The 21,390-nt window shown below is 55.6% G+C and overlaps 1 protein-coding gene across 6 annotated transcripts in view; it reads left to right on the top strand.

Annotated features, from left to right (window-relative positions):
- The first annotated feature begins 2,718 nt into the window (after nt 1–2,718).
- Nucleotides 2,719–21,390, top strand: part of TCF3 (transcription factor 3) — a 32,791-nt gene continuing 14,119 nt past the window's right edge. For all 6 annotated transcript variants that reach the window (XM_065918514.1, XM_065918516.1, XM_065918515.1 and 3 more), the window contains exons 1-5: nt 2,719–2,993; nt 4,826–4,949; nt 8,050–8,122; nt 20,129–20,202; nt 20,420–20,498. In XM_065918514.1, the coding sequence (XP_065774586.1) occupies nt 4,878–4,949; nt 8,050–8,122; nt 20,129–20,202; nt 20,420–20,498 (298 nt within the window). In that variant the 5' untranslated portion in view covers nt 2,719–2,993; nt 4,826–4,877. The remainder of the gene's footprint in view (nt 2,994–4,825; nt 4,950–8,049; nt 8,123–20,128; nt 20,203–20,419; nt 20,499–21,390) is intronic.

Here is a 21,390-nt window from a genome sequence, read left to right as displayed (position 1 = left end):
GGAGACAAATGAAAATGATGTCAGAAGAGTGGCCCCCAAGTCCTAAATCCATAGTTAACTGAGGCGTGCCCATCTACTGTCTTCTGGAAGTTTACATCACCATTCCTGTGTTCTGTCCCCAAGCAACCCACTCACTAGTGGGATTCTGTCCTCGGCATTAAGTTTTCCCAGCCAGAGATGGGGTCATCTTCCTCCTGAGGTTCCTCGGGAACCTGGACAGCCTGGGTCAGCACACAGTAGGTGTGACTTGGGTGGAGGGAGGAAGCTCCCACTGAGGGAGGCAGGTCCCTTGCTCCTGCCTGGCCCCAGGCCCCTGGCGGGCACCAGAGAAGAACAAAGGCCATAGTCAGACAGGCGGGGGTGGGCAGGCTGTGGGCTGCCCTCGAGGGGCCCCTGGCACCAGCTGCTGACTGCCTGTCCCTGTGCCAGTGCTCTGTAGGTCACACCCAGGCCTCAGGGCTGGGCAGAGGCGGGAGCCAAGGAGGGGTGGTGGTCCCCCATGGGCTGCTCCACCCGGTGACTCAACCTCTGGCTGGGCCTCCCCAGGGAAGACAATGGTGGCCTGTGGGTGCTGGGAAAGCCTCCTGGCAGGTGTGAGACCCAGGGTGGACTGGGGAGGAGCTCTCTGAACCTCAGTTTCCTCATCTGTACAATGGGTTTATGGGTTTAATCACTCAGGCAAGAGGACTTGACAGCTGAACATATGGACAGAAGAAGCACATTTGGGACTAAAACAGGGGCCTCTGATAGTTCATCTTGCCTTGGAGGAAAGGGACTAGACAGGTCATAGTCACCATTGTGATCCAACACCAAGCCTGGCATACTGTTGGTGCTCAATAATTGCATGGCCTATGAATGGATCATTTACCCCCTTCATGGGGTGTGTCAACTCTAGGAATACTGGCCCCAGCTCTGTCTGTACAGGTTAGACCCTTAGCACTGTCAGGTAAAAGGGTACTGGCCTACCCTGAGTCGGCTGGGGGTCCAGAGGGACTGCAGCCCCAGCCTGGTCCTCAAGAAAGCCCCCCAGGCTAGGGGCAAGCCAGAGCAGACCCCGGACTTGTGGGATCAAGGTTGGTCTGGGGAAAGGCTGTGGTCTGGGAGCCCTCACTCCAGAGACTTGGGTATTCCAGTGGCGAGAGGCCACAGGATGGAGGCACATGCCCTTGGCACCTACACAGCGACCATCATTACACTCTCCCATTTTCCCGATGGGGAAACTGAGGCCCAGAGAGCGGCAAGAGCTTGCCCAAGTGATGCCAGGAGGGATGAAGGATTTGAACCCAGAACCCCCAAACCCTCAGTCCCCTCCTGAGACATGTGGCACATGGCAACACTTTGGCTCTGAGGGGAAAGGTGAGGGTCAGCCCGGTCCCCATGTAGCAGGCAGAGGCTTTATTAGGAGCTGCCTCAACTTCCTGCCTGCCCTGGAGTCGTCTCCCCTTCCCCTTCCCCCAGGGCTCCTGCTTTTCTCCCTTGCTTTCAGTCCTGCTCCATGGATCTAGGGCCTCCCTGACCGCCCTGAGCTGTGGGGACTTGTGGCTCCAGATGGGGTAGAAGAGCCTTCCAGGCAGAGGCCACAGCCAAGGCAATAGTCTGGAGGTGAGAGTGAGCCTGCAAGGTTCTGGGGGCCACGGTGGCTGGAGCTTCTTGGGACAGGGGGACATTGTCTTCTTCCCAGCCTGGAAGGGACTGTGATTTTATCTCTGCGGACACAGGGGGGCCACAAACGGTGTTAAAGTGTGTTAATTTTCCTTTATAATAATTATTATTTCCATTCTGCAGGGTCTACGGTTCCCAAAAGCTGAAGATCTCCTGGCTGTGGGGTGAACTTGGGAGCCAAGTGAACTCATAGAGAGTCAGAAAGCTTTGTAAGGTCTCAATTCAGTTCAGTTCAGTCGCTCAGTCGTATCCGACTCTTTGTGACCCCAGGACTGCAGTTGAGACTGTGAGGTCTCAGTCCAGCTCAAACTCAGGCCCAAATCGCATTTAACAGGTGAGTAAACTGAGTCTCAGGCAGCCAAAGGCAACCAGCAAGTCAGAAGAATAGAGCGGGTTCCACGCGGAGCTCTCAGACCCTGAAACGAAGCTAGCAGCCGTGGCCGCAAGGGTAAAATGGGTCAGATTCATTCACTCCGGGCATAGGATGCCCGCTTGCAACACCCAGAACTAGGGGCTAGACCTAGAAACTCAGATACAACCAAGCCGAAGAGACTGTGCGGGCGGCCACGCAAACCCGAGAATAAAACACCAGCTGTCCCCCGCCCCCCACAGCTTCTCGCGGCCTTCAGCTCGGAGAGTCCCGCCTCTTCGCTAGGCCGAGCGAAGTGGGCGGGGCGAGGGCGGGGCCTAGCCACGAACGGCAGGCAGCCTTGCCAATCATGCTTCCGCTACCTCCGATTGGCCCCAGTCTCTCCGCCTTATCTTTCCATCTCACGGCCCTTCCCGCTTGCGTCACAAGTATATCCCAGCTCTCGTGCGCTTCCGCGCTGAAAGATAGTTCCTGCCCCTGAGCCCCCGCAGTTGGCCGACAGATCCCCGGCACTCCCGTTCCAGGCGCCGGGCTCCGCGGGTCGGCAGCCGCGTCTAGCGTGCGCGTATGGGCGGGCGGCGGCGGTCGGGCGAGCGGGCGGTGGCGGAGGGATCCGCGAGAAGCGACGGGGCGGGGCGCTCGGGGCGGGGCCTGGAGGGGGCGGGGCGGGGCGCGGGGCAGGGGGCGGAACATGTCTCCCGCCGCAGGAAGATGAGGCAGCGGCCACGGGCGTAGCGGGCCGGACCGAGCCCAGCGACGCGGCAGGAGGGCATCGCGGGCTCCTCGCACGCCGTCTCCGCCAACTCCTGGGCCGCGCGCAGGGCCCGTGGGGCGGACGCGCGGGAACCCGGCCACGCGCCGCCGCCCACGCGCACCCCTCGGGGCCGCGACGCTTCTTTGTCCGGGGGGGCCGTTCATGCCACCGCCCCCCGCGCTTTGCGGGCCGGGCCGCACCGAACAGGTGAGCGCGCTGGGACCCTCCACCGTTTGGCGCCTGGCGGACCCGGCCTCTTCGCGCGGCGCCGGGACGCCGGGACCCGGGGACGCCGGGCGGGGGCGGGCTGGGCTGGGGGCGGCGCGGCCGGAGTCATTGTTCTCCAACTTTGCGCGCCGGAGGGGGCCGACGACGTGGAGAGCGCGCTCGGGCTCGCGCGCCCCCGCCGACCGGCACTTCGGGAAAGTTTGCGGAGCTGGGCGGGGGTGACGCGGAGCCGCCCAACTTTGCGGCGGGGCAGTGGCGCGGGGTCCGCGGGCGCCCCCTTCCCCGGGGGCCGGGCCGGCGGCGGAGTTTGGAGGGGAGCGAGCGAGGGAGAGGGAGCGTCCTTTTGTCTGCGGGGAAGGTGCGCCGCGCGCCTGCGGGCTCGGGCCGTGGCCGGGCCGGGGGACACATCTGCTATGCGCTCCGCGGGCGCGGGCGGCGGGTGCGCCCCGAGCTTCAAAGGGCTCCCGGGCCGTGCCGCGCCGCCCGCACCGGCTGCGGGGGGTGGGGTGGGGATTGGTTTCACGGGCCCCCTCCCCCCCCCACCGAGGTCGACGGTCCTGCCCCTTTCCTCGCAAAGTGGCTTCGAACCCCTAAAAGTCCTCGTGACACCCTGGAAGTATTTCAGCTCCCCCAGAGAAGCATGTTTCAGCCCCCCTCTCAGGTCTGCTTTAAAATCGGTTTCAGCCACCCTACGAAGAAGTGCGGTTTCGTACTCCTCAAAAAAAAGTCAGTTTCACACGCCCTCCAAAAAAGAAAAAGCTTCGCGGGGGAGGGGGTGCGCCGGGGCATCCGTTTCACACCCGTCTCCAGTTGGCAAACAAAGCGGGGGTTTCTCCGCTTCTGAAGTCGGGTCTCCCTCGACCTCGGAAGCCTAGCTTCCCTCGTGGCCCCCACGGTTTCTGCTTGCCGCCCCCGCCCCCCTGGGGGCCCGGGAGGAGACCCTGGAGGGGCTTCGCTGCCTGACTGTGGGACGGGGACGTGCTCTTCTCTCTCTTCTGGGTGTGGGATGGTGCCTGGCAGGTGGATTCCCCCTCATTCTAGAATGGAGCCCCTAGGGACCTTGTGGGGTGGGGGAGACTCGGGTCTTGGGACCCCCTTCCCCCAGGGCAAGAGATATTTTCAAAGTTGCTTAAAAATAATTGCCGGATACGTCGTGACAATAAAACAACCTAGGGTGGTGTTTCTCTTTTCAGAGTTCGGTTGTTTTTCGTGGTGGGAGGCTTTGTGGGTCGGTCCCTGCGCGGGGCACCCCCCCCTGCCAGTGTAGTCGTGGGACAGGAAGGGGGTTTCGCAGTCTTACTTGTGGATTTATTTTGCTTTGAATTTGGGGGTGACCAGGCCTTCAACGTGCTCTGACAGCTGTTGGGGGGGTCACCAAGTTTCCTTTGAGGCGGGGCCGGGTCGCCCCTCCCTCTTCGCGGGGGCGGGGCCAGGGCTGGTGGGAAGCGTGCGGGTGGGAGGAAATAGGAGAGGTGGCGGGGAAAGGGGCGGGTTCTGACCGATCTGGGAAGGGACCACTCCGCCCCGCATCCCCCGTAACATTTGCAACTTGATTCCCTGGTGGTCGCTGAGGGAGTTCAAGGGATCTGCTCTGTGCTGCCCGAACCCCGTTGTTCAAACTCCCCCATGGCCCTGGGGAGGGGTCTCTAGGGGCCCTAATCCCGGAATCTTGGCTGCGAAGGATTCAGACCCTGGGAGCATTTAGAGGGGCTCTTAAACAGCCTCCTCATCTGTCCACCTCGGCCATCCTCACTCATGCCTCTTCTCCGTCCTCCTCCCCTCTGCCTGCACCCGTGGTGGCCACCACGCAGGGCTGTCTCTAGGCCTAAGGAGCTGACCCCGACCCCTCGTTGCTGCTGGAGAATGAACCAGTCGCAAAGGATGGCGCCTGTAGGCACGGACAAGGAGCTCAGTGACCTCCTGGACTTTAGCATGGTGAGTGACCCTACCCACCCTTCCTGTCCGCCCAGCTCTCCACGGCCCCAGGACTATGGGAAGAAGCCTCTGCCAGAAACACCCCCAGTATCTGGACCTCAAACTTGTTTGGGTCAAAGGACCCCAGGTGGGGCTGGAGGGTTTGGGGAGCTGCCAATGGATGGGTTGACAGCCCTACAGCAGGGTACAGCTTCAGGGCACCTGTCACCCAACTGTATGCCTTGGCACAGAGTGGGTCCAGCCCACTCCTTTACAGATGGGGAAACTAAGGCCCAGAGTAAGGGCGGGGCTGCCCAGGGCCTGCAGTTCCTCCTTGCGGAGGCTCCGCCCTAAGACCCCAGCTTGCTTTGGGCATGCAGTGATCTTGACGGTGATCTTACTTCTGACCTATAGGATGGTGTGATCAGGGTTATTCACAGCACTGTCAGTGCAAAAAATGGGAGTGCCCAGTGCTTCAGTGCCCCGTGTGTGGGTCTTCTGTGAGTGGAGAGAGGACACACACAGTGGACGTGTAATTGTTCATTTATTTACCCACATGAGAGCTAGTGCGCAGTGTCGCCAGGAGCTGGGCCACAAGTGACCGGAGACCTTGAGAGCAATGCATAGGATTCTGAGGGGATGGGAGTGTGGGGTGTGGCAGAGGATGTTCCTACACTTCCCAGGTGGTGTGCTCCACCAGCCAAGCCCATTCCCTGGCCAGGTGGATGGAGGTTCAGAAAGGGTGCTGGCTTCCAGAGGTCACATAGTTCAGATAGGCCTGGGGGTGGGGGCTGGAAGCTAGAGCTTCCCTTGGAGGAGCGGGGGCCTTGGTTTGCCCATCTGTAAGGTGGGCTGCCTTCCTAAATCCTGCCCCTCTCCCTGCCCCACTGAGCAGCATTTTGGTTTGATTCTTTCGGTCTGAATTTGATCATCTGCTGGTATGAGGCCTAGGCCACTGAGGTCTGTCAAAAATAAAAGTCCCCAAGCTGAAGCCACTCTGCGGAAAAACAGCCCCCGGGACAGAGCGGCCGCGGCTCCGGAAGGGCCAGGCTGGTATTTTTAAGCCCCGTTTTATTTTTTCCTCCCCGGGTGAGTAACCAGGGGTGCTACTCAGTTGTTTTTTTGTTAAACTGACAAGTCACAGACTATTGGGCTGGAACAGACCAGCTTAGGGGTCAGGGGAGGGGGTGGCCCCTTCCCCCTGCCACCCAAAAGTCCCAACCACTTGCCCACCTCCCCTTTCTGTCTGGAGGGTCCAGACCGCCCCCTCCCCTACCAGCTCAGAGCCAGCAACCCACTTCATGGATAAGGAGACTGAGGTGGAGTGGGAAAGGTGCCCAGTGTCTATTCTCCGGGAAAACCCAGAACTGGATCTTTTTCACCCTCCTTGTCATTATGGGGAGAGAGGCCCAGAGACAGCCCCGGTTGCGGCTCACAGCTCTGCCTCCCACCTGCCCTAGAGAAGTTGACTTAATTTGTTTTCTTAAAACAACCTAATTTCGACTAAAACAAAAGATTTCAAAGGGAAGCGTATCTTTGGGGCAGGTCCATGTGAAGGAAATGAGGTAACTGTCACTTAAACACCAGAGAAGAAAGCTGCCCCCAGCTCTTACGATCCATGTTCTCCTGGTCTGGGGCTTCCTCTTAGATGGGTGGTTCTGAGCGTATGTAGGCTCTGAGCTCTGTCTCCTAGGTGGGCCTGAGGTGGTCCCCAGCCTGATGATGGCCTGGAACGACTGGGGCCAGGGAGGGTGCTGTGGGCAGCCGCTGGCACAGTGCTCTGACTGTACTCCTCTGAGCCCTGTGCATGCCCACGTGCGCTTGGGTTTCACAATAGCCCACGCGTCCTGAACCCTGAGTCCCGTTTCACAGAAGGAAACACTGAGGCTCTGAGCAGTGTGGGGGCCTGTCTGGGCTGATCACAAGACTTGAAGCGCCTACAGGACACGGCCCAGTGCCCCCTGTGGCAAGTGCCACGTCAGCGGCCCCCAGCACCCTGGAGGATGAAACAGAAACGGAATTGATCCCCTGCTCCTCCGGGGGGGCTTGACTGATGACCCCCAGGCCTGCCCCTCCCCCAGCGCAGGCCTAGGGTCCCCAACGGGAAAGGGGCCCACCTTGAGGATAGGGCCCTGGGTCCAGTGAGCACTGCACCACTCCCAGAGGGGACACAAACCCCAAGAACCCACATCCAGCCTGGGTGCTCACCTGCCATGAGCCTCGGCACTCACCTTGCCAGCTTAGCCTGTGACCTCAGTTTCCCCTTCTGTAGAATGGGGTTTGCAGGCAGAAGCCCCCTTCCTAGTCCCTCCCCAGGCTTGTGGTGCTACCCCCAATAGTCACACCCACAGACCCCACACCCTCACCTCCTGGTTGGCCAGGGAGGGTTTGGGGGGCCATCACCCACTCCCCAATTAAGTCCTTAGCCCTGATTCAGGCCAGTCTGAGTCACTTGGGGCCCAAAAAGAACCTCTGAACTCAGACCCTTGGGGCAGGGCAGGACTGTGTTTTGTTTTTTCTATGGCACAAGGGTTTGTTGATGTTGGGTTTTCCCAGTTAATGCTGCTAAGCTGTTTAATCTTGAGGGACTTAACACCGTGGGTTTGGGTGAGTGAGTGGGAAGGCTGGTGGGGGTTGGGGGGTGATGTTCCCACACTGGTGCCCCCACCCTCAGGAGAACTGCCCAGTTACTGGCAGGGAGGGGTACAACCTCGAAGCAGAGCCCAGCACGTGGGGCTGCTCCCTGTCCCGGCAGTGGAGTCTGGGTGTTTTTCCCTCACCCTGCCACTCACAGGGTCAGGGACACAAGGAGAGGTAGGAGTCAGGCTCGTCAGGGAAGGTCAGGGTCGGAGACTGGAGTACCAATGCCTGGGGATCCACCTGAGGTATAAATGACCTCATTTATTTAAAACTGGAACTTAAAAGTGTATTCCTCCTAAGAGTAGGGATTATATTAAGTGCTCCATAGGTTAATTCATCTCTGGAAAGCGGTAAACAGGAGTTTTCAAATCCCACTGGTGACTGTGATCTGGGAGGTGCTCCCTGGGAGTGGGGGTCCCAGCGGGACAGGACCCCAGCAGAGCTGTGATCCCCACTTACCGCTCTTCCTCCCTCCCTGCAGATGTTCCCGCTGCCTGTGACCAACGGAAAGAGCCGGCCTGCCTCCCTGGCTGGGACCCAGTTCGGAAACTCAGGTAGGAGGACCCCACTGCCTCCCAGCTCTGTGTTTGAGGGAGGAGATCACTGCTTGGAGGGTGGGCCAGGCAGCCCGGGACCGCCACTGTGGGGTAGGGCTGGTGAACCAGGCATCAAGGGAGGAAGTGTTTGGAGGCAGTGCTCAGGCCCACCAGGTGGTGTTGGGGGTGAGGGGCCTGGGGCAATGTTTCCAGGCAACATTGAGCCTGAGGGAAGCTGGAAAACCAGCCGTTGTCATGGTCTTGTGATCTGCTATGGGGCTAGGGGAAGGAGTCCAATGGTTAGTGCAGAGTTGCTGTCCGGGCTAAGGTGGGCACTTGGACCTCCGAGGCCTCCCTGGCCCCAGTGGGTTCTGGGTCTCCAATCCCTCCCCAGGGGGGGAACCTGAGGCCAGAAGGGGTGTGGTGTGGAACCCCAGCTGTCCACATCCTGCCCAGCTCCTGGCTGTTCTTAGTCAAGTGTGTATTTGACACTTTCTGTATACGAGACCAGGCTCTGGGGTGAGCGACTGGCCTGTGTGCTCTACATCAGTGGCTTTGAGTGTTCGTACAGGATTGTCCCTGGCACTCCTGGATGAGCTGGTCACCCCTGCGGCACCGAGTACAGAGGGTAGACAGGGAGGACAGACAGGCTGCAAGAAGCTCACAGCAGGGCTTAGGCAGCAGAGTGCTGGGGGGAGCTGCCACAGTCAGGCAGAGGGGCCGTCTCCAGAGAGACCTCTGAACTGAGGCTTGTGAATGCTGAGCCCCTGGGGCGGGACAGTTCCTGGGGTGCTGGAGGAGCAGAGGCAGGAAGGGTGGGCAAGTCGTGCAGGACCTGGTGGGCTCAGGGGAGGACTCAGGCTTTTTCCCCCGGGAGGTGGGAGCCCTGGAGGGCTGTGGGCAGAGAGAGAGCTCAGTGCATGTTGGGGAGGAGGGCTGGGGGTCGTCTCCTTGGGAAGGCTGGCACTCTGTGTGAACTTCAGTCTCTTTCTGGGGCCCTGGGGTGGAGGCTGTGTCCTTTCACGTCTCTGGGGTCACGATAGAAGTTTCTGTCTTCTCCAGATTCCATCGGGGTGGCTGAGGGGAGCTGGCTGGAGGTGGAGGGGGTTTTGAGGGTGGTTTGTGCTGTCTCACCCCCAGCCCCTGAAGGGGGGGTGGTATTGTCTGCTGCTGCCCGGCACTGGCCTTCCTCTCCGCCGGAGGAAGTGGCCTCAGGGCTGGCTGGCGTCCTCCTGAAGTGTGGAAATCCCCACCGGCCACCCTGCCCCCCAAACAACCCTCAGGAGCTGGGGTTGCTGCTGCTTTCCTGCTTCAAGCAGAAGGCCAGGCTCTGGGAGGCTTCCTGGAGGAGGTGGCGCTGTCCTTCCTCCTCAGGAAGGTGAGGTGGCTCCCTCACCTTCCCCCAGGCCTCTTCCTGACTCTCTTCCCTTTTCCAGGGTTCACTTGGGGCCAGGAGACTCCAAGGAAAGTCCTCCAAGACACCCCACACCTGGCCCAGCCTGGGGGGGGCCCCCTGTGGGTTTTTCAGGTTGATTTTCCATGATTCCTGTGGGCCCATTTCACTTACAGCCCCACCTGACCATGTTGGATTGGGGGGTGGGGGGGGCTGGTCTTGACCCCTTGCATGTCAGGGCTAAGTTTTCTTGCCCATAAGGGTATGGTGTGGCTGGACCAGCCCCAGAGGTCCCCAGTTCGTTTCAAGCCATTAGTGCTGCCAGGAGTGAGGGAGGGGACATCGGGCCAGGACACCTAAGACCTGGGCTCAGGGGCCCCCTCCTTGGTGTCCTGTCAGACACAGGGCAGGCTGTGTCACCTGACCCAGGTGACATGCCTGCATGCCTCAGTTTCCTTATCTATAAAACAAGTCTCCCTGTCAGCTGATCTGATGAGTCCTTGGGCGTGAAAGTGCTTTAAGACCTGAGGCCTGGGGCTGTCTCCATGTCTGCCTTGAGCTCACAGTGAAGGGGGGTCCTGCTCCAGACACAAGAGCCCCAGGAACAGAGACTGGCCCCTTTGGGGGGCTCTCCCCTGCTCCTTCTCTGGTGGAGCTGGAGACCCAAGGAAGAGGCCAGGGATGAGTGTTGGTGGTCCAGCTGCAGGACGGGGCTTGGGGAAGCCCCCTGCTTTCTGAGCCTGGGTCACCACCCTCCAGACGGACAGAGTCGCCTTAAGGGGATGAGAGCTCCAGGGGGTCCTGCAGCCAGGTCCTCCCTTCTTGCTGTGTACATCCTGGCTCAGTGTCTGCTTAGAATTCCTTCAAGTCCACTTGCATTTTCCTAGACCTGCTCCGAAAAAGCGCTTTGCACCAGAAGAGCAGCTGCCCGGGCCGTGGGGAGGGGTGTCCAGCGAGGGGGTCTATGAGTGTGTGGGCTGAGCAGCTGCCCTGCCAGTCTGTGCCATCTCTGTCTAGAGACGCTGTTGGAGGCATTGAGGACACGCTAACCTGAGGCAGAGGCTTGCTTGTGTTAGATCAGAAGGCTGTAGAATGAGAATAGTTTTTCCACCCCCTCCCTTTTGGGAAACCCCGAGGCACAGCTGTCTCAGTGGCAGCACCTCCTCTGCCAAAAACTATAGGATCAAGGGCCCCCTAGCCAGAAACGTCAGAAGTCGCTGGCTGACCCCAGAGGAAGGGCTTCTCTGTTGTCAGTCTCTGCAGCTCTCCTGGTTTGTGTGTTTCTAATTGTTTGTAACACATTCTTGGTACAAACCTCACAGGCAGGCAAGGCGGCGTCCACCCTAGGTCAGCACGGATGTGTGGTTACAGCCTAAGCCTAAGCTCCAGACCAAAACCGCTGGCCGTGGACCTGTGTGTCCATGGTGAGGATGTCCCTCTGGCATCCCAGGGTTGGCTCTTCTCCACCTGTTCTAAATCTGCCTCTTCAGTGGGCGTTAACTCGTTAATGAGTGATTATCTTTCCAAAACCTTATTGGTCAGATGGGTTATTTTTTGATGAATTTCTGATCACTGTCTTGATCCCTCCTCCCTTTTTTCTTGGATTTAGCCAGCTTTTTATTTTGAAATCACAATATATTCACAGGAAGTTGCAAAGAAATGTGCAGGGCAGCCCCAAGCCCCTCCCTAGCCTACCCCTTCCCAGCCTCCTCTCATATGACACGGAATCAGGAGACTGACCATGGTACAAGCCACAGAGTTTATTCAGTATTTTAGTTTATTCATGAGTCCTGCGTGCACCCGTTTGTGTGTCTGTAGCTCCGTGCAGTTGTATCCCACGTGTAGCACCATGAAGCCACCCCCATGGTCTCTTCAGGACTGTTCCATCGCCCCACGACCTCCCACCTGCGGCCACTCACCCCCCACCCCCACCTCACCCTGGCAACCCTTGATTTCCTCTTCTCCATCTTCCCAACTTTGCTGTGTTGAGGAGGTTGTGTACGTGAAACCACACAGCACAGAACCTTCTGGGGTCAGCTTTTTCCACTGAGCATACTTCCTTGGAGACCCATCCAAGTTGTTGGATCAACAGTTTGTTCCTTTTTATGGCTGCCTGATGAACTTTTAAACAACGGCAATAGTAACACTTACCAGCAACTTATATTAGCATTTCTCAAGCACTGTACTCCAGGAACCAACCCTAGATCATTCATTCTGAGTCCTCAGTCCTCCCGGGGTGGTGAGACAGGTGCAGTTATCTCCCCCGTTATACTTAGGATGAAGCTGAAACTTCGAGAGTTTAGTAACCATCCCAGCTAACCACCCAATGCTGTATTCTCTTTGTAGTGTCCTGTGCCCCTGCCCTATATGGGTCTTACTGATTTGCAAGAGCTTTTTCTATAGGAAGGATATTAGTCTTTTGTTATCTGTGTTGCAGCCTTTTTGTTAAGTTTTCATTTATAACTGTTGTTGATGATGTAGATTTTCAATTCCTCTCAGTGGTTTACAGGTTTCATTTTTATGTTGTCAAGTCTTTCCATTTGTTCTAGCCTTGGTGCCATTTATGAGAAATTTTTAAGAATTAGATGGCAGTCCATTCTGCAGGGCAGATGTGACGGTCATGAATGTGCCTGTTTCTCATTCCATCAAATTGAGGAATATTCAGGAAAAGATGCTGGAGGGCAGAAAAGGATGCCTTTACAGCTTTTGTGAGAGCAAAGAAGTGAAAAATAAGTGGGAGGTAGAGAACCTCAATGATGGAGTGATCAAAATTGAACTTACAGAGCAGTTCCTGGCCAGTGGCACACATCCTGCTGACCTGTGGAACTGCTCAGAACACACACTCTTGGGCCCTGGACCCAAAGATACTGATGAAAAGCCTGGAATGAGGCCTGAAAGGCACCTTCAGTTAGAAGCAATTATTCTTCAAAGGCCATGCCCTGTAAATAGGGATCACACTTCTTATAAAAATTGATCACATACCAGGCATAATAAAAGGATGTAACAAAAAAAAGTGACCAAAATATAATTCCTCATATTCCTTTGAGAACAATGCAGTAAAATTAGAAATAAAAGACCAAAAAAAATGCAGAAATAAACAAAAAGCCTAACTACTTGGAAATAACAAAATTCCTTTTTGTCTGCCTCTTGAGGAAAGTAAAACACAGCCAGGCTAGACAGAAATCAGCAATAATGTAAACACACACAAACAGGTGCAGCCAAAGCTGTACTTGGAGAGGAATCATAGTCTTTTTGACAGTCTTCAGATACAATGGAAAGAAGTGGAGTAAGCATTTAATTTAGGAAGTTTTAGAACAGAATAAACTCAAGAAAATCTTTCTTGGTGGTTCGATATGCCTCAGAGCATTTCCTAAATTGCCATTTAGCCATGAATTTTTGCCTTATATTTTTACTTTCCTGTAAAAATATAAATGTTTTACTTCAGTACTACCCAGTGTTAGTTAGTATAGCTTTCTGGTGATTTTTATAGTCTTATCTCAATTTTTGTTTTCCAGGTCCCCCACCCACTTTTTTTGAGATATGCTGATTCTTTTCTTTGATCTTTAGAATAATTATGTCTCCTCCCATCCCACATCCCTTCAAAAAAAAACCTGTCAGGATTTTGATTTTATGTTAAATTCATAGATAAGTTTAGCAAGAACTGTTTGTTTTTATGGTGTTGCATTTTTACATTGTAAGAACCTGGTATCTTCTCCCTTAAGTTTCAACCCTTAATATTAAGTTTCTAAGATAAACTTTGAAAACCGAAATTACAAGGCACTTAATCACTTTACAGTTTTTGTTTTTTTCTTAATTTGGTCACATACTTCTGCAGTGAGGGTTGTTTCTAGATGTTTTAGTACTTTCCATACTGTGGTTGGAGAGCTGACTTGGAAAAAGCCCTGATGCTGGGAAAGTGAGGGCAGGAGGAGAAGGGGACGACAGAGGATGAGATGGTTGGATGGCAATCACGGACTCAATGGATGTGAGTTTGAGCAAACTCTGGGGGATGGTGAACAACAGGGAAGCCTGGCGTGCTTTAGTTCATGGTGTCACAAAGAGTAAAACATGACTTGCAACTGAACAACTGTTGTTTGGGGATCTTTTTCATCATATTTTCTACCTGGTTGCCTCCTGACATCCCCTAATTAGGTTCTTCCCTTGGCTTGGTTTTCCAGGTAAAGTGCCCGCAGGCACCCAACTTCCTCCATCCTAGTGAGGATGCCATGTGCCTTTTCCCATCAGCTAATGTTTCTGGAACCACACAGGCGTGTGCTGTTGTGCTGTTTGACTGTTGTCAGCAGGACCGGGCCTGATTCTGGCTGTTGATTGGAGATCTCTCTGACTGTGTTTATCATGTTCCGGGCGTTTCCTTCTGGTCCTATACAACTATCCACATGAGTCATTGGCATCATCGTGGTGTGTTAGACATCTCAGGACGGCCCCTGCTGTCCTCCTTCCCCACCTCCTGACTCTGTCCAGAAATTAATGGTTTTTCTTAACCTGAAGCATCCTGAATTTCGCGTTTGGTCTATATCCTTGTTTAACTGCCAGACCAGATCTGCCAGCCTCAGGTTTGCGTTTTGCATGTCATATGGGGTTCAGGCTTTTTTTTTTTTAATGTTTATTTATTTGGCTGCATTACAGGTCTTAGTTGCAGCACAAGGGATCTTTCGTTGTGGCATGTGGGCTCAGTAGTTGTGGCACATAGGCTCTCTAGTTGAGGTGCATGAGCTCAGTAATTGTGGCACATGGGCCTAGTTGCCCCAAAGCATACAGGGTCTTTGTTCCCTGACCAGGGATTAAGCCCACCTTCCCTTTGGTGGCAGAGTCTTGCCAAATTGGAAGGCATAGTCTTGACCACTGGACCACCAAGGAAGTCTCCTTGTATCTGTTTATTGACTTTTCTTCCAAGGAGTCTACTTCATCATGGAATTGATGTTTCTCAGTTGACTGCTTTTCTCTGCACTATTTCTGTATTGTTTTATTTTACTTTGTCAGTTTCTTTTGTTTTTGGCCATGCCACGTCCCTTGTGGGATCTTAGTTCCCCAGCCAGGGATCGAGCCCAGGTCCTTGGCAATGAAAGCTTGGGGTCCTAACCAGACCATCAGGGAATTCCCCACTATTTCTGTTTTAAGTCCTCTTTTTTGTTAAGTTTTTCCTTTTTACTTTTGAATTGAAGTCTCACTTGTTTACCTCTGTTCTTTTCAGAGTTATAAATTTCCTTCTGAGGACCACTTTGGCCATATGTCGTTGGTTTCAATAATGTGTATTTTCATTATTTTTTCAATGTAGGTTCTTGATAATATTTTTTTAAAAAATTTCCCTTCTGGTCAAGTTCTTTCGGAGATTTCCAGTTTTCCAGGTTGGGAAACGGAGGGTTTGTTCCTCGATTGGCTCATTTCTGGGTCAGTGACTCAATGAGTAACCACAGCTTGGGCTGTTGCCACTATTGGGTAGGTACAGGGTCTTCCTGCTTTCCTGAAATGGCCCTCTGTCATTCTTCCTGAGGCCTTGAGGGGCACTTTGACCCCTAACAGTGAGATCTTCGTCTCCTGCTCATCACAGTCAGGCTTTTCATTTGTCCACTGTCAAGGATACAGGACAGTGGGATATTCTCTGTGGGTCCTGCCCACTGTCAGCAAAAACCCACCTTCCATTCCATTGAGAGTTTGCGCCTTGAATTCAGACTTGTGTATAAATGTTCTGGCTCCTCCGTTTCACTGGTGTTACTTGGTATGTCTGTGTGCATCTGATCGTCTTCCTGAGTCACTTGTTCCAGAGCGCTTTTCAGGTTTCAGAAAAGTCGAGTCTGCGTCCCTCTCACACTTTTCACACACTGATGGTAGTTTTTCCTCCTTGCACCCGGGTCTGGTGTACTTACTTGGGTTGAATTTGGCAGCCTGTGCTGGTTTGCAGCTCTGCTGGTGGGGGGTCCTCCTGGATCAGGCTGTTTCCTCTCCAGAAGTGAAATCACATCTTCGTGCCCTGCGGGTAAGTGACCTTCTCCAGTCCTCCTGTTTGGTTTGAATATGTTGCCACTTTTTAAAAAACGTCATTTCTCTTTTCAAGTCCTGTCCTATGTGTTTGTATCCAGCCTGGAAAAACGTGTCCTTGTTATATTAATTCTGCCACTTAGGAAACCTCAGTCTTGTCATCTTTGAAGTGGGGATGATGGCAGCTGCTCAAGGGTTCCTTGGAGGAAACCACGGGGAGTTCCCTGGGGAGTGCAGCACCTGTGCACTCTGGTGCCCACTCTTGGTGGGGTAGTGTCTTAAATTGTATAACGTGTGGGTCAAAGGTGCCCGCTCATCACTTCCTCCTGACTGGAGTGGCCTGTGCTGGGATTACCCTCCTGCCTGGAGCGCTTCCCTCTGGATCTTCTACAGGGAGGGACCGCAGCTGATGTCACCTTGCTCCTGCTTTTCTGGTGAGCAGCACCTGGGCACCTGCCTCCTGTGAGAGGCAGTGGGTTGGGGATGGGATTGGGGCTGGTACTCCCCAGGGAGGCCGCCATATACCTCCCTGAGCTTCAATGCTATGGATTGTGTTATTGCGTGGGGACACGAGCGCGTGGTGTCCAAGAAGTGTGCGCATTCCTCCAGCTCCTCACTTTTCCCTTTGAGTACCTAGGTTGTTTTTGACTCGGTGTTTTTTGAGTTTGGGCATTTTTTCTCTTGTTCTCTATGGACGCCTGGGGTCTCAGAATGCCCCCTTCCTTGGTGTTTGGGGGCATCTCCAGAGCCCACCCTTGTGTTTGATCACTTCTGCATTGTCGCTTCTGCCTCCCCACCTCTGATGCTGCTTTTGCGAATTTGCTGCAAAATTATTAGTTTCTCCTGTTTTCTTCCCTCCCAGAAGCCTTATCTTCCATCCTTTCCAGGGAACCCCACAAGCTCTGCAGTTTCCTTGGGAGCACACGCGTGGCAATGGTGCTCTTGGATACTCTTCTGTTTCCTGGGATTGATCCTAAATCCGTGAACATGGCTGTCTTCCATGTTCTGGTTTTGTTTTGCCCTGTGCCTGTTTTTGCAGGGAGTTCCTGACTGGGATTCTGAGCTTAGGTTTGGTGGTGGGGTGGAGTCGAGACCCTCCCACCCGGTCTGTGAGACTGGAACAGAAGGGGGTCTTTCTGCTGTCGCTTTGTCACGAATCCAAAATTCATAGGAGGAGTGGGGCAACTTCTGCACCTGAGGGACCCCATTTCTCCGTATTACCATCTGTTTGTGGCACGCCCTCTTCCACTTGAGGGCCAGGTCCTTCCATTAGGGAAGCCCCTGGGGTTAGGGGTTTCCTCTCCAGGGGTTCATGAGAGGTTGGGTTGAAGTGAAGCCTTGGTTTGGAAGTGGGTGGGGTGTTATCTCCACTGACTTTCTCTTTAGCCTGAAATCTCCTTGTTTGGGGGCAGTGTGGGAGCCCTTTAGGTGCTGTTAATTTTTTTTCAGGTGTGATCATGGTGTGTGGTGGTTTATATCATTATTATTTAGTTTTTATTTGGGTGGTTCACATGTCCAGTGCAGCAGTCGCTAGCCACTTATGTCCATCTGAGTGTGTGTTAATTAGCCCCTGGTGGCGGTGGAAGCTCTTCCCCGGTCCTGGAGGCCACATTGCAGGCAGGTAGTCGCCCATATGACTGCAGGAGGATGGCACGGCAGATGACATTTTTATGGGTTCAGTAGCTATCAGATCAACGATGGGGGCCACAGGTGTCTCTGGAGGTTGTTTGGGGGCTAGCCCTGTGCAGGCATCGCTGGGGACAGAGGGGGCTGGCATGGCGACCTCCCTGTCAGGAGACAAAGGGTCAGCAAATGTGGGGACCACCCGGGCAGAGCTTGGTGGGGTCAAGATCTGCTCACCTGCTGGGGGTCAGGTAGGAGTGAGCTGGGAGAGAACTGTGGTCAGGGAGGAGTCTGGTCTCTACCCTGAGGGCAGTGGGGAGCCCTGGCAGAGGCTGGAGGGAGGGAGGAGAGCCAGCCTGCCCTGCGTGGTGTGTGGGCAGGGAACCTGGGGGGACACTGGTGCAGGGTGGTGGCTTGACCCAGGGGACGCACCCTGGCTGAGCCAGGGGTGGATTGCAGAGTGGGCATTGGAGTGAGGTGGGGAGAGGATAGCTCCTTGGATTTAGCCTGGGACCTGAGGCCTGGGGCTGTAGGATAGAACCCCTGACAGCGACCATGGCTGTATAGCTACAGGTTTGAGGTGGAGGCGCTGCAGGGCCCTGACCAACCAAAGGTTGCCGTGACCAACCAAAGTCCGCTGGTCTGGCTGCTTTATACAGGGGCACTGGCTCCAGGAATCTTCATGCTCGGGTCAGCTGACCTTTCTGATAAGGAGCCAGGCAGTATGTGCAACTAATCTACAGTGGCAAACACCATTGCAGACAGTGCAGGAACAAATGCCCGTGACCTTGTACTAATAAAGCTTTATTGACAAAAGGAGGCAAGGGCTGGACTTGGTCCAAGGTCCCAGTCTGCAGACTTGCTGTGGAGGAATCGCCCGGTACCAAGGCCCCTCAGAGGAGCCCTCCCCCCGTGTCACTTGGCCAAGGGGGCAGCCAGCTGGGGTGTGGGCTGGGCAAATCCCTCTGTGCCGCACCTCACCCCCCAACCTTCTGCTCTTCCATCTCTCGCCTCTTGCCAGGGTGGTAGGCCAGGAGTGAGCAGAGGGGTGATTTTTCTGGGTGCGGCCCCACCACCACTTCATCTCCAGCTTTATTAAAAAAAGAGTGCGACTGTTTAAAAAAAAAATACACTCAGTCTGTGAAGTCTTATTCTATTAGTACATATTAACTGGAACATGAACAAGGGGTATGTTATGAATATTCATGATGGATTATTAAAATGTGTAATTAACCAGTGTGGGGAGGTAATAACTTAATGGGAGTAATGGGGGAGGGGTCATCCCTATTTTTGTCGTTTCTGGGAGTGGGGAGGCTGGGGCTGGGGGAGGAGATTTTTACCTGAAAGGGAAGAGCAGGGCCTGGTTGCCTCTGCCTAAATCTTGTGGGGCCTATGTTGGCGGGGTCCCTGGGTGTCAGGCCCCAGGAGCGCCCCTCAGCCCTGCCAGGCCTTGGGGTGCAGGGAGACTTGGATGTGGCCTTGGACCTGTCCTGCTCTTGCTTGAAGTTCCTGGGGCCTGTTGTGAATGCCCATAGGAGTGGGGGACCCAGAGCAGAATGAGTTCATCTAGGAGAGGGGCTGTGCCAGAGGGCAAGGGGACGACAGGTAAGCGGGTGTGGAGGGAACTGGGGCTCAAGTGCTGGCCCCACACCCGAGGTCACCCCCCACCACCAGCTGCTCCAGTTCCCATGGTTCAGGTGAAGGCCCAGCACCTTGGGGAGCAGACACCCCAAACCTGACAGCTGATGCCGGATGGACTCATGGAGACCAGGGGAGCTCCCTGTGTGACCCCCTGCCCACCATGGTGGGTCTCAGCCCTACATCATAATCACACTGGAAATTTTTGATTAGAAAACAAAATCTTAAGTGAGCTATATGAATATTCATTAGATCAGAAGATTAATGTGCACAATTATGCAAATTAGGCAGTAATTAAACACCAGTTCTCCAGGGGAGATGATTAACACAAAGGCACCAAAATAGGAGGCTGCAGTTTGAAGTAAGTTTCTGGTACAGATGAGCAAAGGAGGGCTGGGTGAAACTAGGGTGTTCTGGATGTCCACCATGCAGGGTCAGGGTTGGGGGAGGTTGTCCCCTGGCACAGCCTGCAGTGCTGGGCACGGCCCTCCCCCCATTTCTTGCCCAGCCTAGCTTGGGGAGCTTTGACTCAGTGTCAGATGTGGACACCCCCAGTCCTGCAAAGTGGAATGTGTTCATGACCCCACTTACTGAGGAGAGAAACTGAGACACAGGTGGGAGGGGCCCCAGGACTGCTCATTTTTGCTCTTCCGGGCCCTGAGGCCCTCCCCCCGCCCCCCTCACCATGGACAGTGTTGGAGACAACCCACCCCTCCCCCATGAAAAGCGCGAGCACGTGCTGTCTGCCCCTGAATGAGGTGGGGAGAGTCCTGGGCCGTGCCTGGCGAGTGTTCAGGGAGATAAGGGCCCCACCCTGCTTACCCCTCCATCCATGGTCCTTGTCCCCAGTCCCAACCATGCTTAACCCCTGCCACACCTTGGGCTGGGTGAGCGGGGTAAGCTCCTGTCTTCCAGATTGGATTCCACCTTCCCAGGCGCCAGCCTCTGCTTGGCGGGGAGTCAGTGGTAGCTGCTGCTGCTCCTCGTTTCAACAAAGGCACAGCCCCACCTTTTGAGTTGGCAGCTACGGGAAAGGGGAGATGAGAGGCCATCCCTTGTTACCCACCCTGCCCCCCGAGGGACCCAGAGACCAGTCAACGGCTCCATCTGTCCTGGCAGGATGGGGGCCAGTCCTGGATGGGTGGAATTTGTCTTCTTGGTAGCCGCATACCCAGGGTGCTTGCCACTGGTGGTGGTGTCACTGTGGGCAGAGTGGGTTGGGTGCATCTGGACAGACTCCAGGGTGGGTCAGAACAGCCTGGAAAGCATCCCAGGTTGAGTAAGGGCCACCCCACCCCTCATCTCTGGTCAGGGGTGGGGGCTGGTGTGGAGTGGGCAGGTGAGGCCCCTGACCCTGCCTTCCTGCCCTACAGGTCTCGAGGACCGGCCAAGTTCAGGCTCATGGGGCACCACTGAGCAAGACAGTTCCTCCTTCGACCCCGGCCGGGTGAGGGGCCACTAGAGGCCGAGACTCTTGGTTTCCCTCCCAGGGGTCGTGTTGCATGGGGAGATGGGCCCAGAGCAGTGAAGCTGGATGCCAGCCTGATCTGCAGGGGCTCTGGGCTCTGCATTTCAGGGTCGTGTCCTGACCCAGGCCCCTCCCCAAGCCTGTCTCCCAGCCCTGAAGTGGGGGTGCCTCCCTCACCCCTGCTGTCTCCCCGCAGACCTATAGTGACGGCGCCCACTTCGGTGAGTCCCACAGCAGCCTCCCTTCTTCCACATTCCTGGGTCCTGGGCTCGGAGGTGAGTGTCTGCACATGTGGCACCCATGCCCCACACACCTCCCCGCACACCCACTTTGTCCGGAAGATGGTCAGTGTAATTGAGTGCCAGGGCTTCCAGGGCATCCTGGAAGAGAGGACATGGGTGGGGACCCTCCAAGTGCAGCTGGGAAGTGAAGTCCTAACCACTTCAGGACCTGGCTGAGGCCCGTCCGCCCTCCCTGGAGTGCCCATGTCCTGACTGTGGGCATCAGGATCCAGATGAGGGTCCCCCATCCTGAGTCCTGGCTTCCTGACCCTCTGGATGGGGTTATCACAGAGCCTTCCAAGAACTGGCAGTGATTACTCTGCAGCTCGCCAGACCCGAAGGCCTATCCCCATTTTGCTCACCAGGAAAGGACCCGGCCCCAAGGATCCTTGTCCCCATGAGCCCCAGTCTCCCTGTTCTGAGGGAAGCACTGGGGCTGATGGTGGCATTGGCGTCTCTGGGGGTTGAGAGGGGCTGAGGGGTGGGTGATGGTTCGTAGGCCAAGAGTCATGGCAGGATTGGCAGCAACTGGGAAGGTGGGTGAACTGGGGGTCCCCAGCCGACCAGCCAGGGGGCAGCCAGGGCGTGGGGGCTTTGGAGTCAAGCCCTGTGCGACTAGGTACACTGAAGGAGCCAGGTGGGTGAATGTGGCCTGGGTGCAACCGTGGGAAGGGAGGTGGCGAGAGCAGCATCCAGCACCTGCTGTATCCAACGGGCATCTGTGTGCATCTCCTAGCCTGGGAGGTGGGGCCTGACCCAGGGGCCTGGGGTCACTTCTGCGCCTGCCGCGGCAGAGGATCCCCCTCGCGGTTCCTTCCTCAGCCTCTTCCAACATGGGCAGTTTCCACGGCCTGGCCTGGTCAGCGGGGCCCAGAGCCCAGCTGTG

The sequence above is a fragment of the Muntiacus reevesi genome, chromosome 1 (genome assembly GCF_963930625.1).
Source record: "Muntiacus reevesi chromosome 1, mMunRee1.1, whole genome shotgun sequence".
NCBI lineage: Eukaryota > Metazoa > Chordata > Mammalia > Artiodactyla > Cervidae > Muntiacus > Muntiacus reevesi.
This window is presented reverse-complemented; position numbering and strand designations above follow the sequence as displayed.